Source organism: Sminthopsis crassicaudata, chromosome 1 (genome assembly GCF_048593235.1).
Source record: "Sminthopsis crassicaudata isolate SCR6 chromosome 1, ASM4859323v1, whole genome shotgun sequence".
Classification (NCBI taxonomy): Eukaryota; Metazoa; Chordata; class Mammalia; order Dasyuromorphia; family Dasyuridae; genus Sminthopsis; species Sminthopsis crassicaudata.
In genome coordinates, this window is record NC_133617.1 from 513133103 (window position 1) to 513156549 (window position 23447).

At 35.3% G+C, this 23447-nt stretch overlaps 1 protein-coding gene and 1 long non-coding RNA gene across 10 annotated transcripts in view; one reads left to right on the top strand and one right to left on the bottom strand.

Moving 5' to 3' along the window:
- Positions 1-37: 37 nt before the first annotated feature.
- LOC141550718 (uncharacterized) lies at positions 38-22966 on the top strand. Of its 2 annotated transcripts, none has more exons than XR_012484670.1 (2): positions 38-330; positions 22315-22966. It is a non-coding gene; the product is annotated as an uncharacterized LOC141550718 (long non-coding RNA). The 2 variants fall into 2 exon arrangements; XR_012484671.1 differs by having other exon boundaries at positions 92-621.
- Positions 16092-23447, bottom strand: part of TUT7 (terminal uridylyl transferase 7) — an 86858-nt gene continuing 79502 nt past the window's right edge. For 7 of the 8 annotated variants that reach the window (XM_074281656.1, XM_074281660.1, XM_074281655.1 and 4 more), the window contains one exon: positions 16092-17100. In XM_074281656.1, the coding sequence (XP_074137757.1) occupies positions 17033-17100 (68 nt within the window). In that variant the 3' untranslated portion in view covers positions 16092-17032. The remainder of the gene's footprint in view (positions 17101-23447) is intronic. The other variant, XM_074281658.1, reaches the window with a different exon arrangement.

Consider the following 23447-nt stretch of genomic DNA (forward strand, 5'->3'; position numbering starts at 1 on the left):
GCCCCTCCTTTCCTTCCTGCTCCTATTGGACAAAAGTTAATGACTGACAGGAAAGAAAGGACCTGTAGAGATGAAAGGGAGTTTCGAGAAACCCGAGCCGTCAATTAGTGTTTCCTGTGTGTGACGTAAGGCGTGACCGCGCAACGAAGTAAACGTACTCTTGCGTCAGGACGCTGAAAAGGAAGATAGGCGAAAAAAGCTCGGGCACTTGGTCCCTGTGGGGTGTGGTGTAACTTGATTCGTGAAACTTCGATATTTTCCCCTTCTTTGGAGCCAATCAGGCAGAATGAGATCGTATTGCCCACTGATAGGACAACCCCTCCCCCCTCAGTGAGTTTAGCAATATTTATATAAGGTATGCTGGTAAATGTTTAACAACCGGCTTATTACTGAGGGAGAAAATGTATGCAGGACACACCTTTAAGTGCAGTCTGCAGGATTCTTTTCTCCTTCGCTTTCTGAAGTTTAGACCGTCGACAGAATAGTCAGTCCCTGACGGATTTCCGGTGCTGTAAATGGGACAGTCTAGTAATAGGTTCAGTTACCTCTAGCAGGCATCTAATTACAGCACTTCTCTGGAGCCTAAACTGCTTTTTCTCATGACAATTCTTTGTCGATCATGTAGGTATTATGCTCGTTTTACCGATCCAGAAGCTGAGGGGATAGAGAAAATGGTTAATTGTCCGTGGTCACGATTTTTCCTCCTCCCTCCCTTCCTTCCTTCCTTCCTTCCTCCCTTCCTCCCTTCCTTCCTTCCTTCCTTCCTCTCCTTTGTTTTCAATATTCTTTTTTATAAAACTTGTGAGTTCCAAATTTTTTTCTCCCTTCCTCCCTTACCTCTCCTTCCTTAAGACATCAAGCAATTTGATAGAGATTATACATATATAATCATTTAACATTTCTATCTGATTCATGTTGGGAAAGAAAGATCAGAAGAAAAGGGAAAAACCAGGAGAAATAACAACCAAAAACAGTGTGCTTCGATCTATATTCAGTATCCATAGTTTTTTCTCTGAATGTGGATGGAATTTTCCATCCCAAGTTTATTGGAATTGTCTTGGATCATTGTATTGGTGAGAAGAGCAAAGTTTTTCATGGTTGATCATCACAAAATCTTGCTGTGACTGTGTGTGATGTTCTCTGTGGAGTTCTTTCTTGTCATGTTGCTGCTGCTCAGTAGTAGGCCACACAATCAAGATCCCTCCAAAATGTTGCCTGGATAAATTAAATTATATAATCAATGGCTTGATTGGAATCTTAGCTGCTGCCCACCCATAGTAATTCTGTTCTCTCTCATAGACTTCATTTGAATAAAATAGCCTTTTAGCTTTTCCATGTATACCTTAATCCAGTCAGACTTTTCTGAGATTGTCCAAACATATCCCCCAAATTCTCCAATTTGCCTGCTCTGTCTTAATTCTGTTTTATTTTGTTTTGTTTTTTAAACTTTCCCTTCTACATAAACCCTCTCTTCATTCTGCTGAGTTGTTCCTCTATCTTAAGGAGGAGGCCCACAGGGTGTGTCTTCCCTTACCCCAAGTAAAGTTCCAGATAAGTGCCCTTGCTTGATTTGGAGATGAAGCCCGAATTCTTTCAGAAACCAAACCACAATCCATGTCCCTGTACTCTTTTTTTTTTTTTTTTTTCCCTGAGGCTGGGGTTAAGTGACTTGCCCAGGGTCACACGCTAGGAAGTATTAAGTGTCTGAGACCACATTTGAACTTGGGTCCTCCTGAATTCAGGGCTGGTGCTCTATCCTCTGCGCCACCTAGCTGCCCCCTTTCCTGTACTCTTAACATCTTTGGCACACTCCAATAAGCTCACATTTATGTGTATGGTCAAAATACTACACCAAAGCAATTAGGTTTTGTTGAATTAGTGAATGGATTATTTATTTTACATATAAATTTAAATTTAAATTATATAATTTAATTTATATTGGGAGGTCTTGATTGTGTGGCCTATTGCTGAATTAGTGTTTATTGTTGCTCAGTTGTGTATGACTATATTGACCCCATTTGCAGTTTTCTTGGCAAATCTACTGGAGCAGTTTTCCATTGCCTTCTCCAGCTCATTCACAAATGAGGAAATTAAGGCAAATACGGTTAAATGACTTGCATCACATAGCTATTAAGTGTCTGAGTTAGGATTTATCAGTCCCACTGCTCTATTCATTATACCACCTAGCTGCATCCCCCTTTGTGTTTATTAGGCAATAAACACTGTGGAAAGCATTGTGCTAAGGGCTGAAGATAGAAATGGAAAAGTGAAAGTATTCCTGTTCTCAGAGAACTCACATTCTAATGAGGAAGAGAACACATATGAAATGGTTTCAGTGGCATGTCAAATGGAAATGTCTCAAAATCCTTAAGGTCTAGTAGCAAAGCAAATATTAATTCCTCTTCTTTAATGTTATTTCCACTGATAACATCATGTCAGTTCTAATGTTGAACCATTTGACAATACAAAAGACTTCTGTGATAAGATGTATTATTTTGGGGGTCTTCAGTAGATATAGCCAATTGCCAAGCTGCATCTCATCAGGCCTGTTTCCTAAGATGAAGCCTGAAGGCACTCAGCTGGAAGTTTTACTATTCCCAGGTTTTTCAGGTCAGAAACCTAGATTCTCTCCATCAGGATCTGAGGGGAAATGGTGGTCAAGGCAGTGGTGGTGGCTTGGCTTGCCTGGCAAATTTTACTTCCTGTCTCCCTCCCCTAGATTGATTTGTTTTAGCAACAACTGGCTTGAGAGACATAGGTAATTGATAGATTTTGATGATGTTTGGCACCTTTTTCACAGAAGTTGCTTCCTGAGATGATGGATAGTTAGACGAGATTGGAAGTAGAATTGTTGGTCTGGGAGATGCTGCCACTCCCAGGGATTCTGTGCTCATTTTCCAGAAAATGCCAGTTAGTCACCTGTTTCTGATAGTGATGAGGAAGGTGGTTCCCTTCTCCACAATTATTTTCCCCCTCATTGATATATTGTTGGGGTTGGGAGCAGGTCTGATGGTTTGGGGGACACTACTATTTACAAGCTTCTTGGGCTCAGTGTCCTGGGTTGTCTCCATCAGGGTCTAAAGAGAGATGGAAATAAAGGTAGTAATTTGATTTGCAAAGCACATAATATTACCTCCTCTCTCTCCTGCAGGATGTTTTGCTGCTTCAATTATCTTGATAGTTACATATATGAAAGACAAGTATAGATGGAGAGGAGTGTCTTGATCTTTCTGTATTTCCTTTTGCCCTGGCTCAAATTCATTTGCAGCTTAGCTAGAGATGTTAGTGGAATATGCAAGAGTGATTAATGAGACTAAGCGTAAATATTTATATGAAACAAAAAGCTTATTCTTTGGCTAAGATGTAGGAAAAAACATACTCTAATCTTAGCCTGGGAGCTATTTGCTCGGCTTTTGTTTGTTGCTGGGTGTATTTTCAGGCCAAAGAGCTGTTTGTCTTCTCTTATCACTGTATCCCAAGAGAATAATGGCTCAGAAAGGCAAAAATTATTCTAATAGACACACCACGGAATCCAGTGAGAAGTAGAGGTTGGAAGGATTGGTGTAAAGATGCTATTGTGTCCAATAAGCAAGAACAGCTAAAGTACCACTCTGCCCAGCAAGGAGCAAGCTCAACAAAGACACTAACAATTCTGGTGGGGAGCAGGTCCATCAAGGTCAGTGGAAGTACCATTTCAATGGAGATACCTGCTCAATGAAGAGCATACTTACTGTGGACAGTGCAATAACATTACCTAACATCATCCTGTAGTAAGTTGACTCTTCTTATCCTTCACTTGTATCATTCTCTCTCAAATATGACTCTTATGCAGGGATGTGTTGGAGCCCACTTTTAATGATTTACCAAATATCTAGTGTGTACATTTATGCCTCAGAAAACAAACACTACAAATCAGAACTTGATGTATTGTTTTATTGTCTAGCTTTAAGAAAGGGATCAATAAGGGCAGCTAGGTGATTCAGCGGATAGAGCACCAGCCCTGAAGTCAGGAGGACCTGAGTTCAAATATGATCTCAGACTTAACTTCCTTTATCCGAAACAAACTTAACACTTCCTAGCTGTATGACCCTGGGCAAGTCACTTAACCCCAATTGCCTCAACCAAAAAAAAAAAAAAAAAAAAAAGAGGGGGGGGATGGAGAAAATGTTGATAATACAGATTAAAGTTGTATTGCACATTTTTTTTCTTTTTTTTTTTTTTTCCTTTCTGTATGCCATTATGTATAGATAATCCTCCCTGTCCTATAGTGCTCCTGGTTCAACCATGTCCCAAGAATCCATATTGCTATTTGTCTTTTTTTTTTTTTTTCCTTTCTGTATGCCATTATGTATAGATAATCCTCCCTGTCCTATAGTGCTCCTGGTTCAACCATGTCCCAAGAATCCATATTGCTATTTGTCTTTTTTTTTTTTTTTTTTTTTTTTTTGTGGACATTGTCTGGGAAGTTGATTCACAGTGACTTATTTCTTGTATTTCCCTATCAGGTTTCAGTTTGGTATATTTCTAGATCTCTTTAAAGGAATCTCATTGGGGGAAACTTGCTATATTTCTTCCTGCTACTTCGCCATCTTAGCTATGCCTCTGATCCAAAAAGATTTTAAATAGCTAGAACATTGAATTAAATTTTCATTGGTGATAAATGAGAAGCCTTGTACTTGAATATAAAAAACAACTTCACAAGTATAATATGGGGGAGACATGGTGTTCTGAAAAAGGCCTAGGGGTCTTAAGAGCACTGTAAGGTGCATTTGTAATTGCATTGTAACATGTAGCCATAAAAAGTGAAAGGGATCTTGGGCTGCATCAAGAAGAATGGAACTTTGAGGAATAAAGGAGGAAATGGTCCCAGTATACTCTCTATCCCTGTCAAATTTCATCTTAAGTATTACATTCATTTTTGTACATAAGGCTTCATTAAATAGCTGAAGAGTGTCCAATCAATTTGGTCCACTACCTTGAATTAATATCATATAAGAATTGGTTGAAGAAAGTGGTCATGTTTAACCTGGAGAAGAAAAGACTTGGTGGAGCAGTGACAAGGAACAAGCTTTCTGTAGGCTTGCTATATGGATAGGTGAATATTCTCTGTGGCTCCAAAGGACAGAATGAAGAGATAGAAGTTGCAGAGACCAATATAGGCTTGATGTCGAGAAAAACTTTTTAAATTAAAAGTAGAAAGGGCTTCTCTGAGATGCAGTAGCTTCATGTCCTTAGGGATCTTCACTCTGAAGCTGGATATCTACTTGTAAAGCATTATAGTGGGAATTAAATGAGGTTGCTTTCTGCTCTCAACTTTAATGACTCAGTGACTGCATTGGTGAAGGCTTGTGAATGGTGGGTTAGAGTGCATATTGATTTACAGAGGATCTTGAACCTGGGGTGGTTATTCTGTAGATATTATGGGTGAAGGGGGAAAGTACCACCACAGGTACTGTATTTATATGGCATTTTTAAGGTTTGCAAAATGTTTTATATGCACCATTTCTTTTGATCTTCATAGCAGCCCTGTGAGGTGGGTGTTTTAGAGATTAAGTGACTGGCCCATAATCATATTTGAGCTTGGGTCTTCCTGAGACAGGACCTGTACTTTAACCACTGCACCTCCTAGATTGCAATGAATGAAATAGGCAAATTACTGAGAAAGGGTGCTAGATTTGGAGAATTCTCCTGATTAAGAGCTATGTAGCCTTGGGCAAATCACATAGGTGAGACTATGTGTGAAAAAAGGGATGTGAGGTTCTACATTTACATGAGGGCATATAAGATGTCCAGGGAGACTTAGTACCTTAAGTACAAAGGCTCGTTGAGCCCTTTTCATAGACTGATTATCCACCTCTGGTGTCCATCTTTCATCCAATGCTTACTTGTGGCTTCAATAAACTGTAACATGTACAGTGGCCACGCATTGGTAAAATCATGCTGACAGACAGAGTAAACCAGGTGGAGGGTAACTGACAATCCTTCCATGATTTAGGGGGATGTTCAATTCAAGCATGTGAAAGCTTGCCTGGGCAGAGTGAGCAGATGAGAGCAATTTGTTCCCAATGACCATGAAGGTAGCTGAAGCTTGGTCAGATATCGAAGACATAAAGGTCATCCACTGCATCTGGGGCTTTTGTTTTGACTTTCATCTTGTAGCTAGACTTTGAAGATTCTGAATGAGTGACTTTTTTTTTTTTTTTTAATCTTTATTTCCATTTATTTATTTATTTATTTATTTATTTATTTATTTATTTATTTATTTATTTGTTTGTTTGTTTGTTTGTTTATTTTGCTGAGGCAGTTGGGGTTAAATGACTTGCCCAGGGTCACACAGCTAGGAATTGTTAAGTGTTTGAGACAAGATTTGAACTCGGGTTCTCCTGACTTCAGAGCTGGTGCTCTATCCACTGCACCACCTAACTGTCCCCTAGCTGCCTCCCTAAAGAGAGTGACTTCATTTAAATCTCATTCATGTGCAAATTAAGACATTGCCCTTGTGATGTCATTGGTCCATGTCAAAAACAAAGGACAAACAACATTTATATGACATTTTTAAAGTCTGAAAAATGTTTCATATTTGAACAGGGCAAATACATACAGAAGGCAGTGGGAAAGGAGAAAGCCAGAGGAAATGTCACTAAGCAGCAAAATAAATTATTCTGTCAAGTTAATACTTGAAAGATGTAATAACCAGGAGCAAGTTACAAAAGAGAGTAAATTTCACGTGGAGCTAGTCATGAAGCAGAGCAATAGTATATTTCTCAAAAGTTCTTAAAAAAGGAATGCATTTTTAAAAAAAAGATTAATAAAGATAGTTGTCTTTGTGCCTAAATATTAAGGAAATTACATTTATAATTTTAATTTACTCACTCAACAAACATCAACCATAGCCTATGTCCAAAGCATCTAGACAATTAAATGAAGTTTTTTTTTTTTTTCTTATAATCCACATTGCTTGTCTCACTGCCTTGCATATAGAAGATAGAGCCACAAAAGAGTAACTGTCTAAAATTTCATGTACAGGTTTTTCTTCCAACTACTTTTTGGAATAAATTTACAGAATAAAAGGGTGCCTTTTTTTTTTAGAAGAATATTAAAAGATACTCCTCAATTCTTTCAGAAGCACATGCATGGTAAATAAATCATATTAATTATCCATCTATCCATCCATATTTCTATCTATATTTGGTGTGTAAAAGAGAGTTTAAACTTGTATTATATAAGACTCTTTTCACTGGTGGAAAATGTGATTCTAAATGCTGCTTACCTATTTGAGGAGTGGAATTGTGGAGAAAGCTTAGGAGAAGAGAAAGTTTCTTGGTTCTCTCCAAGGAAAATCCCAGAGAGACAGAGAACTGATTTGGGAAGGAAACATGTAGAGGAGGCTGGTATTTCAACATGTTTCTGATTTACAATTTGACTTTTTAAAGACTTAAAGAGAATTTTGCTTTGGATAAAATCAGGGATTTTTTCTATTTTTCTCCCCTATCTCTGTTTCTCTTGTTTTGCTGATTATATATAAATATAACAGATTTATATTTATATATAAATATATAATAATATCTAACATATCCATGTATACATGCATATGCATGTTTATATATATATATATTCCAATGAGAAAGCTCATTCTGTGTATTATACCTGATTTATTATAATCTTTATAACTTCCCTGATTTCTGTTTGCTATCTTCTTGAATAAATAGGTTTATTTGCTACTCACTATTTGTGGTAATCTTTTTATTAACTAGCATTTTGTAGGGAGTCAGTCCTTAGGATATAAGCTTGGAATACTCCTTCCCCTTTAAGGGACAGCAATATAGGAAGGCAACTTGAATTGAAGAACAAAATAATTTTCTCCTAGACTTATAATATTTAGGTGAACTTTCAGAGATATCTTTTCATGACTTCCTATGAACTGCATTTGAAAAACTCAAAAAGGGGCAGCTAGGTGGCGCAGTGGATAGAGCACCAGCCTTGAATTCAGAAGGACTCTAGTTCAAATTTGATCTCAGACACTTAACACTTCCTAGCTGTGTGACCCTGGGCAAGTCACTCCAACCCCAGCCTCAGAAAACAAACAAACAAACAAACAAACTCAAAAGCTTCACCTATATGAATAACACATACACGTTAAAGATGCATTTAACATTCAATGAACTGTTTTGTATATAAACTCTCAGTTCAAGTAAATAGGTACTATCTAGAACAGCAACAAAAAGAATGGAAGTTACTTCTCCCTAGTTTCCATCATTTGTGTCCCAGAAATCTAGTTCTTCCCTATTAGTAAGAATCACCAGAAGACAATTTCCCCTTCTTGATTCCTCTACTTTTTGAAGGATGAAACCATCAGTAAGGCAACTCAAGAAGTTACTAGCTGTTCTGAAGAGAGAAGGCTCTGGAATAGAATTATAATATCAATTACTACTATAATCATACTTCTTGTCAGGCTTTTGACTTATTTCCAAAATTCAAAGTTTTTCTTTTAGTACTCTGTATTTTACTCTAATGACAAAGTCATTTCTTGATATTCCCACTCCAGCCCCCTACCCTATTTCTTTTGACTAAAGTGTTCCTATCAGAGTCATAGTCCAATTATGGGCTTCATCCCACCAAATGTTTGTTTCCTTTTCTTGACTAAGTTTTGGCCATTTGAACATAGACATTGGAAGACATAGGTTTGATTAATAACTATCCTTGGAGTTTGTCTTCTGTGAATTTCTGGATGTCTCAGCTGCTATTCTTCCTTCTTTGTGGTTATATTTATAGTATCTAACAAGGGAGATATATGTGGGTTGTTTTTTTCATTCTTTTTTAGTTTATATCAGTTTTGTTTTTTGCATAGCCCTTGACAAATATATTCCTATCAGATTTTGTTGGACGTACTCCATTTTTGGCCAAGAATATATGTGATTTCTATCTTGTAAGTCATGGTCCAGAAATATGTATTTTAATTCTTAAGATACCATCTTCATAGCTTTTTTTAATTTAGTTTTTTTTTTCCTATCTATTGCCTGCAATGGACAAAAATAAGGGGAAAAAAATCTATCCCCATTGGTTTTCAGTTTCTTACTCAAGATTTCACAATTTTTGTAAACACTTCTTAGGTTCTTTGTGGAAATGCCATCTGTGCTTATATGAATCACAAGAAGTGGATAGTTGTCATACGTTTTTTTGTAAGTCTTGGGAGGTTTTCTATTAAATATCTTTAATATATGGCCAGACAAGACAGCAGACATTCCTTCTATTGCGATCAGACCAACAAATATCTGTCTCATTACCCTAGAGGGAGGGAGTAATTAGCTACTACTCTTCTAGTGATTCTTACTGGATGATCTCTCACTTGAGAATTTCTTTGGTCCTATATCATTCTTTGGAGGACAAGCAGCTTCTTAAAGCTTCTAGTTCTTTTCTTCAAGAGTCTCAATTCTTCTAAGTTCTAAATAAATGTCCAGATATCCTTTTCCTTCCTTTTCCCCTTTATTATATTTTCCATTTCCCTCATACACTGATGATTCATTTTGGATTTTTATATTATGAGCAACTCACAAGTTCAAATTTTCTGGTTGTAGATATCTTTTCTTACAAGTTGGTGGGGACATGATGAGCAACTGGCACTCAACTCAATAACTTCTAACATCTTCAACTTATGAGGTTACCAATATGAATGGAAATATTTCTCAAGATTGCTATTTGGTGACTTGGATCCTGGGGAAGAAACTTAAAACAGAAGAGATAGCCAGGGATTTGATGTCCAGTGTCGGGCTCATTAAAGTAAATATATGTTATGGTTACCATGTGCTCTCATCTTTCATATCTGCTGGGGATGAGAAATCTTCCCTACACCCTTTGTTGAAAGTCAGAGATATGTCCTAAACTTGGAAAGACTCCAAAAGAGAAGGAAGTGGAGCTATTCTATAGTTCTTCTAGTCTGATAAAGGGGTGACTTTTCCTGATAATTGTCTTTGTGACAATCTCCAGTCATAGCATCATGTGATTACCAACTAAAAATCACTGATTTGGCCTCTAAAAGATCAAATTATAAGGTTCAATAGAAGAGATCAGAGGACTTGCTCAGTAATATGGGAAGTGCTTCAGTCAGGCAAATTAGAGAGGAGGGATGTCTCCTGATTTACCCTATTACATGAAGATAAAATTGTTCTCATTCCTGAAAAGTCCTCATCAGTATCTGAATGATGGTGACAGAACGGTAGAAAAGAGAACTGAAGATACTAAGAAATAGGGAGTTTTTAGGCTGCCTATAGACTTTAACTTCCCTTTTGGTATTCTAAATGTGAGATTCTTGTCCACTAAATAATGTGTACCCACTTTTTTTTTCTTTTTTAAAAAAATTAATACTCATTATTTACCACAGTGCTAAGGGGAGTCAGTTATCTGAGGAAGCAAGAGATTTCACAAGAGGTTAAAAATAAAAGACAAGCAAAAAATCAAGGAGCCTTTGGAGAGTCCTTATAAGTCTAGTGTCCAGAAAATCCTTTATTCTTCAGAAGGACTGATCCTAAATTTACTGAATAAGGAGTAAGAACTTCTCTTGTTATTCAGATACTAAGGCTAGTATGTGTCCCCACTTTTAGAGAACTTAGTCATATCAATTTTTACATTCTCATTATGAACAAAACCAAGAGAAATTTGAAATTTAGGTAAATGGAAGGTTAGATGGTGGAGACTCTTTGAAGAGGCAAGTAATGAAAAAGTAATTTTACTGTGAACTCAAAGGTAAGAAGGAACATCATTTCATGGGATATTTTGTTATGGTTAAGTATTTACAAAAAGTCTACAATGAAATAATTGTAGCTTATGTATCAACATCTGTTGCAGAAGATGAGGTAGAGAAATTCTTTGGAGTTGATAAGAACCTTCAAAGCAAATCAATGCATTCAATGTATACTTTTAATGCTTGGTGATTTCATTCTAGAAATAGATCAGCAAAGAGAGAAATATATTAGAAGATATATTGGTCTAGGAATAAAGAATAGAAGAGGCCAAAGTTTTGTATATTACTTAGAAACCTCATGTATGGATTCTTTTTTCAAAGGAAGATTTAGGGGGTAGTAGACTTGATGAATACCTAACATCACACACACACAAATGTAATTGATTACACTTTAGTAGACACACTTGTTACTGTGATGGGAGTCATTCCTGTATAGCTGTGTACAGTCAATCCACCAATTGTACAAATCCAAATTTGTACAAAGTTAGAAGATGAAAAAAATTGGGAAATCTCTGATTCAAACAACTCAATCCTCACCTATTAAAACAAATTACAACTAAAAGGGATAATGAATGGAATAAAGGTCATCAGTACTAATTATAATCATTTCATATAGAAGTTTAACTAAGTCCTTCACCATCTGATTCCAGTCTTCCAGGTCCATTCACTCTATATTCCAATCAATTGTTATTAAGTACCTACTAGGATTAGGCATTATGCAAAGTGCTATGAATTAAAAAAACAAAAACAAAAACCAAATAGGAAAAACAGTCCTCCTCTATTCAAGGAGTTTATATCTTTTGAAACATGTACACATATAAGTAAAAGATTAGGAATAGAGCCTTAGTTATATAGCTAATAATGTGTCGAGAGGCAAGATTTAAAGTCTTTCTGGCTCCTAAACCAGTTTCTCTTTACTGTATCACACTGCCTTAGATTATCTATCTAATCATCCATCCATCTAGTTGTCTACCTACTATCTATAAACAGATATAGATATAATACACACACACACACACACACACACACACACACACACACACACACACACACACACACACGGTGCTTTTTATTTTAGTTTTTCAATTAACAAGTACTCAATTTCTTTTCTCATTCTTCATTTTGAGTTCAGCACATATCTGTCCTGATTAGTCACTGCATTGATCAAGAAGTCTTAAAGCTTATCTTTACAATGTTACATTTGAAGGAAAAAGCACTAGGAAATTGGGAAACTGGAAAATACTTCATATAAGTGGTTATGTTGAACTTTGAAGTAAACTATGGATCCTAGGATGTTGAAGTGAGGAAAGGAGTACATTCTAGGCATATTGGACAGCTTGTGAAAGGGAGTGGAGACAATGGACAAAATATTATCAGGATCAATGAGAGGGAAAGTTTACCTGGACATTTAATATAAAAGTAAATAATATGTACTAAGACTAGAATCAATACTAGCCTATTTGCTGTTTTCTATTTTAGATATTCTATTTGTGACCTTATGCCTTTTTTGTACACCATTTCCCATTCATGTCTGGAATGCTTTCTTTCCTTTACCTCTTAGAAACTCTTGCTTGTTTTCTCTGAGAGGCCTTTTTCTGATCACCTCATTTAAATATTCCATCTCCCACTTCCCACCAGAGATTACTTTTTTTTCTGTATATGAGGTGACATTAGTATGGATATATTTTGTAGTTTTCTTTAATGTATATGTGTTACTTCAAGCAGGGACTTGCCATATATCAAGAACTTCAAATATGTACTTGAAAGATCCTTCACCAAAGTTTGTTGAATTGGATGGCATCAGCTTTTTCTCAATCTGCCTGGTTCAAAAGTTCTAATTGAAGAGATCTGAGAGGTTCCACCCTTGCTTATCTTCCCCTAAACCAGCATGGTATTCCTGACAGGGTCATCTTGCATAGGGGGAGCAAAAAATAGAGTTGGGCTGATAGCAGGAAGTGTCCTCAGACACTTAATGTGTGATGTGGGGCAAATCACTTAAGATTCTCTTTGCCTTAGTTTTGTCAGTTATAAAATGAAGGATACTATTAGTACCCATCTTCTAAGATTATCGTGAAGATCAAATAATTTTAAAGATGCTTAGCATAGTGCCTGGCATATAGTATCTTATAAATGTAGCTGTTATTACTGTTATATTTCCATTACTTTGGAACTGATATGGTACAAGTTGGGACTAGTCATTGCAATTGATCAAAGATGTTTTCCTTTATATTTCTGTATATATGGATCTTTGTCATCTTTTTTTTTTCTTTAGAGTATCACAGCCCCTTCCACCACCACACCACCCCTGCAATTGACATTTTCCTTTTTTGTCATCTTTGCTTCTGTGAGGTAGAAGCTCAGCATAACTTTGTCTTTCTTACTTTTTAAAATTAGTGATGTGGAACACTTTTCATGTTGATAGTTTGTATAATTTCATTTGCAAATTGTTCATTCAAATTCTTTGGCCGCTTATCTATTGGGAATGGCTCTCATTCTCCTTTGTCAATTTGCTGTATATATATTAAAACTTCATTAGAGACATTGTTCCTCCCCAGTTCACTATTTCTTTTCCAAATAATTGATTGATTGTGCAAAATTGTTTTTGATATGTAATTAAAATTATCCATTAAACTTTAGTGATCTTTTTTTGTTAAGTACTCCTATTATCTTCCCTTTTCTCTAATTTATGATATAATCTTTTATATCAAGTCACATATCTATTTAGGGCTTATGTTACATGTTTTAAGATGCCAGTCTAAACCTAACTTCTTTTAACTTTCCTGTAAATTAGGTCATTCAATGTTGGTGTCCCTGGGTTTATTGAACATCTATGATATGTCTGATTGCTTCTATTATTACCTTATCTGTTCAGCTAATTAATTTTTCTGTTTATTAACCACCAGGAAAATTTTGGTGATTACTGCTTTGTACCAAAGCTACACATCTGGTATTTTTAGCCCTTCTTCCTTTCCCCCACTATTTCCCTTGAGATTCTAGATCTTTTGTTATTCCAGATAAATTATTTTGGGTAGTTGTAGAAGTTATTCATTGCTTGTGTAATTGGTATTGCACTGATTTTATGTTAGCTTTCATTAATGAGCAATAATGTTCAATTTTCCTCCAATTTTTCACTTTTGTTCATAAGCATTGTTTTGCAATTATATTTATAGAATTATTGTGTCTTAGTAGATATATACTGTATTTTGAATGGAATTAATTTTATATTTCTTTTTTATGCAGAAAGATTGATGTTATGGGTTTATTTCATAATTTGCTGTGTTACTAGTTATTGCTTCAGTATATCTTTTGGTTGAATTTTTCCTTATCTCACATCCCTCAAGATGCCTTCAGCCATTATCTCTTCCTTCATCCTTTTCATATGAAGAATACAAATCTTTCTACATGCACCGTTGAATGCTTTCCATCCTGTCCTTTCCAGCAGACTGACTCTCCCTTTATCATCCCAGCTCTCACTTTCACTCTCACCCTTTATGGATTGCTTCGCTTATTTTGACACACACATATCTTTCCCAGTCTTGACCATACTAGGTTATAATTCCTTTTCGCTCCTCTTTTTTCTGGCTAAACTTCCTAAAAAGCCATGCCTTTATTTCCCTTTCCTATTTTAATTCTGCAGTGTCTTCTAACCCTATCCTTCAAAGAAGCCACATTCTCCAAAGTTATGAATTTACTTATTTGCCTAATATAGTGATTAAAAAAAAATCCTAATCTTTTTGGATCACTTTATAGATTTTGAAACCATTGATCATCTTCTCCTTGATACTATCTAGGTTTTCATGATACTGCTCTTTCTGTATTCTCCTTCTACCATATTGCTGCTTCTCTTTCTTTAGGATCTTCATTCAGATTATAGCCACTACTCACCAGAGGCTATAATCTCCTCCATGGCTTTATCCTGGGCTCTTTTCTCTTCTTCCTCTATACCTTTTGTTTGGTGACCTCATCAGCACCCAAGGATTCAATTATCTTTTTTATGTAGATCATTCACATATTTATCTTACATTAACAATCTCTTTCCTGACATGTAGCTTCACATTTCTAACTATTGGACTTCATAAATTCAGTAAGTCCAAACCTGAACTTACTATTTTTTCCCCACTAGTTCTCCCCTTTAACTTCTCTATTACTATTACCACTCCCTCATTTTGCAGTCACTTATGTTTGAAACCATAGTGTTATCCTTCATACTTAACTGTTTCTCAACCCCCCCATATTCAATCAGTTGCTAAGTCCTGTTATTTTATTTTGTATTATTTCTTAAAAATGCCCCCTTCTCTCCTAGATATAGTGCCTGGTATATAATAGGCTCTTAACAAGTGCTTTTTCTTTAATTATATTTTTTCATTGTCTTCCTATGCCTAATTTTTCAAGTTCAATAGAAAGTGTAACAGTGTCGTACACAATGTTTTGGATTGAAGATGAGTTCTTAGTACAATGTCTCTTTATTCTCAGCCACAGATGTTCATACATAACTTACCATTGTCTTCATTGTAGTCTTATGTTCATCATGAGAACTCAGGAAATAATGTGTATACTTTCTTTTGAGTTTGTGAAGAAAACAATCTACTCCGCAACTCCTTTATTTGCTTATCCAAAGAGTACTTAAGAACCATCCTTCCATTAAGTTACAACTTCTTGATTTCTAGCAAGAATGACAATATTGCTTTTCTATTAGTATTTTGACATGATAACCAAAATAAAATTTCACAGAGTGAAACAGAATAAAAAATTTAAATTAATGTTTAGAAAATCTAAAAACTTTGATTCTTATCCACTTTACTGCCACCATTACAAAAATGGAAAGGAGATATCATTCACTGAAGGCCATGGTCCAGGAATTTATCAAGTACATACTCTTATCACAGAAACTGTATCTGATGTTGTGAACCAAGGATTACCAGTGGGTTACAATGCTATTAAGATTTCTATTAAGTTAGACTTAGAAAAAGTACATTCATTTACATTTAGAAATGTAAAAGGCAAAATTAAAGTGAATTTTGGAAAGAATCATAGAATCATGAGATGCTAAAGTCTTAGAGGTCATCTAGCTCAAACTACTTATTTTAAACATGGGATTCAACACGTTCATTAACATTTCCTTAGGATTTCCCAGTCCATCTGTATTTAATATTATGTATCTCTTCCTAACATACTGGAAAAGCAACTGGCAACTCTGGGCTGAAGAACAAAAAAGTTTAAGAACATCAAGAAAGTTGGCTATGGGTTATATATACTTTTTAAAAGGAACCAAAAATATTGTGGCTCACTTTTAAATTTATTTTGCTATTCTGATAAGCAATTTTTAGAAACATTAGAAAAAATGTTAGAAAACTAAAGATTGAAAATTTGCTTTTTATTTCAAAATCATAAATAATGGAAGCATAGTTTGGACCATTTACTAGATATATTATTTTTCAGTGACTTATGAAGTTAAAGATTATATCTCTGAAGGTCTCTAAACAGCCCAAGATGATATTGAGATCTTGATTGGCAGGTATGGCCTCTTCAATTTGTAGAGCATTAGAAATCCACAGTGAAAGAACTTATCTTTGACATGTTTTACAGATAGTAGATGTATATTCTTAGCAGCATCAAATAGGACAACTTGTTTCACATCTCCATTTTTACATAAGTGCAGCAAGTATGTCAACTCATATTTAAAGAGAAGGGGAAACAAAACAAAAAAATATTCAATGGAACTCCTTTGTCCATAGAAATTTTACATAAAAGTTTTACTATTGTCCATGTTACCAAATTTTCTACAGATGTCTTTGAATTATTTTTGTGGATATGGTGGAGGCAGTCCATATATGAAACTCTTTTACACAAGGATTCAGTAAACAACAATAAATACCATTTTCCCTTTTCAAAACAAAAAGTACATTTGCAGGAGGAGGGAAGAAAGCTAATTTCCACATCATATTTTTAGTATGTTTTGAAAGGATTAAAAACCATGGGGAGTATGTTTATTATGTACTAGGTCCTAACTACACATTTTTAAACCTAGTTATCAAAGACAAACAAAATGGAGTTCAATTAAATTGCTCAACTTTAGTAAGAGCAGGTGCCTGTGGCAGATGGACAATATTAAAATTTGTTTAAAAAATTAGCAATTTCATTAAATAAAAAGCAAGAACAACCAACTGTCATTTTCCTTAAATGTTAAGGTGAAGCCTGATACGTGCTGCCATGTCCTGTATACTTGAGCTGCGTTAGGTAAAATAGCCTCATTTTCAGAGTTTATGTGAATGCCATTAATGGTGCTCTGTTCCCTCACGATTCTTGTTGGGTCCTCTTCTGTGAGGCTTTTCCCTGAGTCATGTATTTATTGGAAAGGCTGCCTAGAGAAAAACACAAAAAAGCAAACAAGCCTCAAATTATTCACTTTGCAATTAGCAAAATTACTTTCTATTTTTAATTAATTTCATCAAGGAGTTTAGCTTTCATTTCACACCATCACATGACTAGAATTACCTTCAAATAGGAAAGATTATAATGAATACAGACTCCTTCAAAATGAAGTTAGGCTGGCACACTAGCATAATTTTATTAAGTTCCTAATTATTATTTTGATGTGGAGGGACGTAAGTGAGCTCTAATGGTTAAGTATAAATAGATTTGTACAGACTGGCATCTAAGGAGAGAGCAAAGAAATGGAAAATGTTCATCTTGCTTGAAATCAATATTCTACCCCACAACTTTTCAGAAAAAGGCTAAAAGAACAGACAACTCACGATGAAATGGGTGGGAACAAAAGGAAAGATTTTTGTTGCTTACTATGAACCTGTAAGGACAACTCCTAAACAATTCCTAATTTCATCTTTATAATACTACAGAAAAGGAAAGGGAAGCATAAAGCACTAAGAATCTCAGTTGTGATATAAACTTTAAGAATTATAATACTCATTTGCAAGAAGTTCTTAATCTTTCTTGAATGAAGACCTAATCATATTTTCCTTAACTGGAACACTTACTCAAAATAGTATTTAATAGTACTTAGTTTCCAAGGATAGATGAAAGGACTAGACTGTGCTTATATATAGCATTATTAATATTTGCTTTTTGATTAAAAATGAATTGTTAGAGGTAGTTTGTGGTGGTCAGACTAAGAGTGGGAATGTCTTTTTGTTCATCAGAGATGTCCTTTTAATTTATCATTAATCAGCCTCAAAGTGGGAACAGTCATTAGATGTAGGAATGAGATGAAACCGTCTTCTCCAAGGGTACTTATTGGCTAATCAATACTGGTCTCTGTGTAGGAATCCTAAAACTCTGAAACTATCTTTTTATTCACCATTGCTGTACAATTTCATCTTTTGTTTCATAACTTCTCCATATTTTTATATCATTAGATATGAACAGGAATCTAGTAAGATTGCTCTCTATCTTCTACTATAATTTCTTTTTCTTTTTTAGGGGATAGGGGGAGGAGGGATTGGACCTGCATTTCTTTGACCTGCTCTTATGAATACCTTGAAATGCAGCACACCCGTTTCAGAAATCATCTGACCATGGTAAAGCAGAATTGGAACTATTATATTCCTGTCAACACCAGGCCTCTCAATTTAGTCCAAGACCTTTATGGGTCCTGCACCCCACTCTTGATTCTTTCATGAAGACTAAGTGCAATTTTTTTTTTTTTTTTTTTTTTTTGGACAGAAGAGAGGCATGGAAAAGGATGCTTTAATTCAATTCAAGTTAAGTTCCTCTTGTGGATGAATCACCATATTCTTTGTTGGCTTCTTTACCCTTGGCAAAAAATTCCTAGACCTAAGAAAAAATCAAGGCTCAAGTGTGATTATGAATAAGATGCCCAGAATACTTTATTTCTATTTCAGCTAAATATCCATAGTAAAATGAGAAATGATTTACTAATCATTTAAAACTTAGTCTGGCCTTATTTTAGTGACTTAGACTTTTGGAAAGTAGTAAAAATAAATTGCTAGGAAGCCAGTCTTCTCACACCCTCCTAAAAAACAAACAAACAAAAAAGTGGCTATAAAAATATAAAGCCGATAAAAATGAAACAATATACCAAACCAGAGGGCAGTAAATGCAAAGGAAAAAAAAAATTCATCCTGTAAGATATTTCAAGAGATACTCTCAAATCAATGAATGAAAATTTAATAAAAAATTACCATTAGCAAGAAAATCATATCAGGAAATAAAAGGACCTTGAAGAAATCAAAATATCTCTGGAGGAACTAAAGGTAGAACAGAATGGTGTTAAAAATAAGGGTTAAGAGACAAGAGAGATGATGAATATGAAGACTATAAGAGGATCAGGATGAAGAGCACAGAATCAATAGATTCAGTGTTGAATGGAACCTCAGAGCCATTTTATGGATGACTAAAACTGAAACTTGGATGATATGCTCAGGGTCACACAGCTAGTAAATTTATGAGGCAGGATCTACCCAATAGATCAGAGATATCAAACATGTGGCTCACAGTTCTATATGTAGGCTGAATCGGATTACAATGTAATTGGGAAATATTTAACAAAATAAAGATAAAACAGATCATATTATATTACATTTCAAAATTAAATCAATATGCATCCTGCAGGGATTCTTATGTGTAGGAAGCCCCCATTACTGAATGAGGTTGACATTACTGTACTGGACCAGACTGAAGGAAGTACATAGGGTAAATTTGGAAAACAGATCAAAAGCCTGTCTCAGAAGCATATATAGCAGTGACTGAGGACTTAAATTAGCCACATATCATAGCACTTTTCCAACTAGTATTTTTAATAGCAGAGACTGTCAATTCTTAACTTTCCTCACTTTTCTCTCTGTCAATTTCTATTTTACCCTCTGGTTCTAGAATATCAGGACCGTTTTCCTTAATTTCTTGAAAAGTTGGTGACTTTTTTTTTTTTTTTTTTAAATCATGACTTTCAGATAAACCCTAAATTTTTAAATTATTTTCCAGGCCAGTTATTTTTCTAATGAGATATTTCACCTTTTTTTCCCCTTATTTTTAATTTTTTTGGTTTTGCTTTATTGTTTCTTGATTTCTCATAGTCATTAGCTTCCGTTTTCTCTATTCTGTTTTTTAAGGAATGATTTTCCTCAGTGAGCTTTTCTATCTCCTTTCCCATTTGGTCAATTTTGCTTTTTAAAGCATTTTTTTCATTAGCTTTTTGCATTTCCTTTTGAACCACTCTCAATTCTTTTCCTTATTTTTGCTCTACCCATCTCTCTTACTTGATTTTCAAAATTCCTTTTAAGCTCTTCCATGACTTGAGACCAATTCTTATTTTTCTTGGAAGCTTTGGATGTAGACACTTTGAATTTGTTATCATCTTCTGAGTGTATTTTGATCTTCCTTGTCACCATAATAACTTTCAAGGGTCAGGAAATTTTTCTGTTATTTGCTCATTGTCCTAGCCTATTACTTGGCTTTTAACTCTGTTAAAATAGGCTCTGATTCCACTGACCCAAGCATCAGGGGTTTTGTGCAGTTATGCTATCTTTCTGGGAACTTGACCACAAGCACTCTTCTACCCTGGAACTGTTAAGAGGGTTGGTGGTCCACTGTAACTTTAAGATCCAGTGCTAAAACAACAGAGTTTTGCTGTGCTAACTTGGGATGTGCTGGCTGGTTTGCACTAGTACTACACCCTGGACCCCCACCCTATTACACAGACCCTCTCTACTGATCTTTCAAGTGCTCCCTGGCGTTCCCAAATTGAAATGTCCAGAAGCCTTCAGCACTACTGCTGATTCAGAGGTTCTGCCATGCTGATGCTGGGGTCTGGGAAGGGGCCAGGGCTGTACCTTCCCTGGAATTATGCACTAGTCTCCATTCCTACTCCCAATCCCACAGACCTTTTCTGCTGACCTTCCAAATCCTCTTTGATGTCTTTGAGCTGAAAGGTACGGAAGCCACCAGTATTGTTGAGATTCAGAGGTATAGCTGGGGCCAGATCAGGATCTGGGGTCAGGGCTGCTCTGGTATAGCCTGCAATGAGACTACATGCTGAACTCCTACCCTAGTATCACAGTTTCTGCTAAGCTAAGTTGCCTTCAGCTGGAAAATGTTCTACTCTGCCTCTTTTGAGTGTTCTGATACACTAAAATTTGTTTAGTCATTATTTAAAGGAATTTGGAGCAGTTTGAGGGAGAGGTTGGGCGAGTTCCTGCCTTTATTCTGACATCTTAGTCTCTGTCTTTCTGGCTAGGTCTGTAATATAGCAGTGCTCTGTGCTACAAGAGTCTTGAGTTAGAGAAGTGAAGAAGAAAGGGAACAGAGATACACGAGTGTATGTGGAATGGAAAGTACTCCAGTAAACTTGAGGAGAAGTAAACTGGCATTTAGATGGGTCTTGTTATGTCCTCCCCAAAGTCACTTAAAGCAGACAATGAAGTCAAAACAGAATTACTCATGTCTGAGAAGTTTGAGATAATTTTGGGATCTGGCCTCAAGGGAAACTGCAAAAAAGGGGGAAGAAGTCAGAAAATGAACAATAAGGAACTAAATGAACAATAAGGAACTATGAGGAAAAAAAAAAGATTGAAATTACCCAAAATCTGAGGAGATAGAAAACCCAGTTAAAGATGTTCTTCATGTCAAATATGATGGAAGTGGCTCTCTTCAATAATAAGATGATTCAAATTAGTTCCAGTTAAGTAATAAAGAGAACCAGCTATACCCACTGAAAGAACTATGGGAAATGAAAGTGGACCACAACATAGCATTTCCACTCTGTTATTGTTTGCTTGCATTTTTATTTTCCTTCTCAGGTTATTTTTACATTCTTTCTAAATCTGATTTTTCTTGTGCAGCAAGATAACTGTATAACTATGTATACATATATTGTATTTAACATATATACTTTAACATATTTTACATGTATTGGACTGCCTGCCATCTAGGGGAGGAGGTGGAGGGAAGAAGGGTATAAGTTGGGAGTAGAAGGTTTCGCAAGGGTCAGTGATGAAAAATTACCCATGCATATATTTTGTAAATAAAAAGCTACTTTAAAAAATGTTCTTCATCCTCTCTGATGTTTTCCAGATATTATTCATCATAATAGCCACCTTTTTCTTTCCCTCACTCCCTTAATTTCTTTATTACTTTTGAGCACCATTTTTGTCCTACCTTTAGTTCCTCCACTATATTTTGAATTCTTCAGGGTTCTTTTATTTCTTGGAATGATTTTCTTGCTATTGTAATTCTTGATTAAATTTGTATAAGCACATCAATCACTGATTTAAGAATACATTTTCCAATATCTTGCAATATGAGATGCTTTTTTCCATCTTAATTAAAAATTGCAAGATAAAGGAAAATAAACACCAAATAATGAAGTAGAGGCCTCTATGGATTCCCAAGAGAGCATGATGTTTCCAAGTGGTTTAAAAAAAAATTAAGTTTTTGAAATCACAGTGGTGAAATTGACCAAAGAAACAAAAGGGAGACAACTGATTGGGAATAAAAACACACAGATGTGAAGGATAATGTGGAATAAGAGAAGCAAAATAACATAACATTGAAAGACTTTATGTCTTCACATGTATTATATTTCTTGTCTTCTTTCTACATAGGGAAGTGGAAGAAAGGAAAGAATTTGGAATGGAAAACAAAATTAAAAAATAAAAAGAATATAGGATCTTTATGCAAGCTGAGCATATTGACTTCAAGGAAAGAACATACAGAAACAACTTAAGAGAACATAGGTCTCCCAGAAGAAAATACTACAAATTCAAAAACCTGAACATGGCAATACAAGAAAAAAATAATCTATCTAGAATTTTTGAACACAGAAAAGCAAGTACAATTGAAAGAATCCACAGATTTCCCCAGAAAAACATCATCATCATCCTATATTGAAAACTTCAACATGATTAAATTGTACGATTCCACTGACAAAAAAATTAATTCTGCAAGAGACCAAGAAAAAGATCTTTAAATATAAAGGAAAGGAAATTTGAATAGGACTATTCTGAACCCACTAGAAACCACAAGAGGAAACAGACTTATGATGGGATATAAAGAGCAAAGGTGTTAAGAAGCAGCTGTAGATGGCTACAGATCTGAGCCTAACCATAAATTTAAGAGAGGTGAATAGTCCTAGAAAAAAAAGCAGACATGATCAAACCATTTGCTTTTCAAAAGTCCTAGATAGCAGAAATAAAAGAAAGGTAGTTAAATACAGGTAAGAATGAAGAAGGAGAAAAGAATATTAAGATAATTGTTAATCTTCTTTCTAAAATATAGAAAAAGGTGAAAGCAGAAGTCACAGAGAGGATGAGATGGTGGAGAAACAGAAGTGAAACATCCTGACCCTATAGGTGACACAAACTAAACTGAAAAATGGAAGAGTTATGTAATACAGGCGAAAGGGAGGTTAAAAAAAAAAAAAGAACATGTTATAAATCTTAATCAAGTCCAAAGTTAAAAACAAAGGGAAAATACACATTCTGTAATCTCTCAGGAAGAGGGAAAACTAGGAAAAAAATAGGTGAAAAGATGAAGAAAAAGACTGAAATAGGGAAAAAGGGGAGGGGGCAATGTTGTGTTAGTGGTAGGAGAAAGCCCACCAAAGAACATTCTTTTGGGGGAAGAGAGATAATATTTTATGGAAATGGAGACTTTACAATGAGTTTAACTGCAAAGATACAGTGCTTCAGTGCCTTCTTCATCTAGGGGGCAACTGACACCCATTATAGAGTGAGAG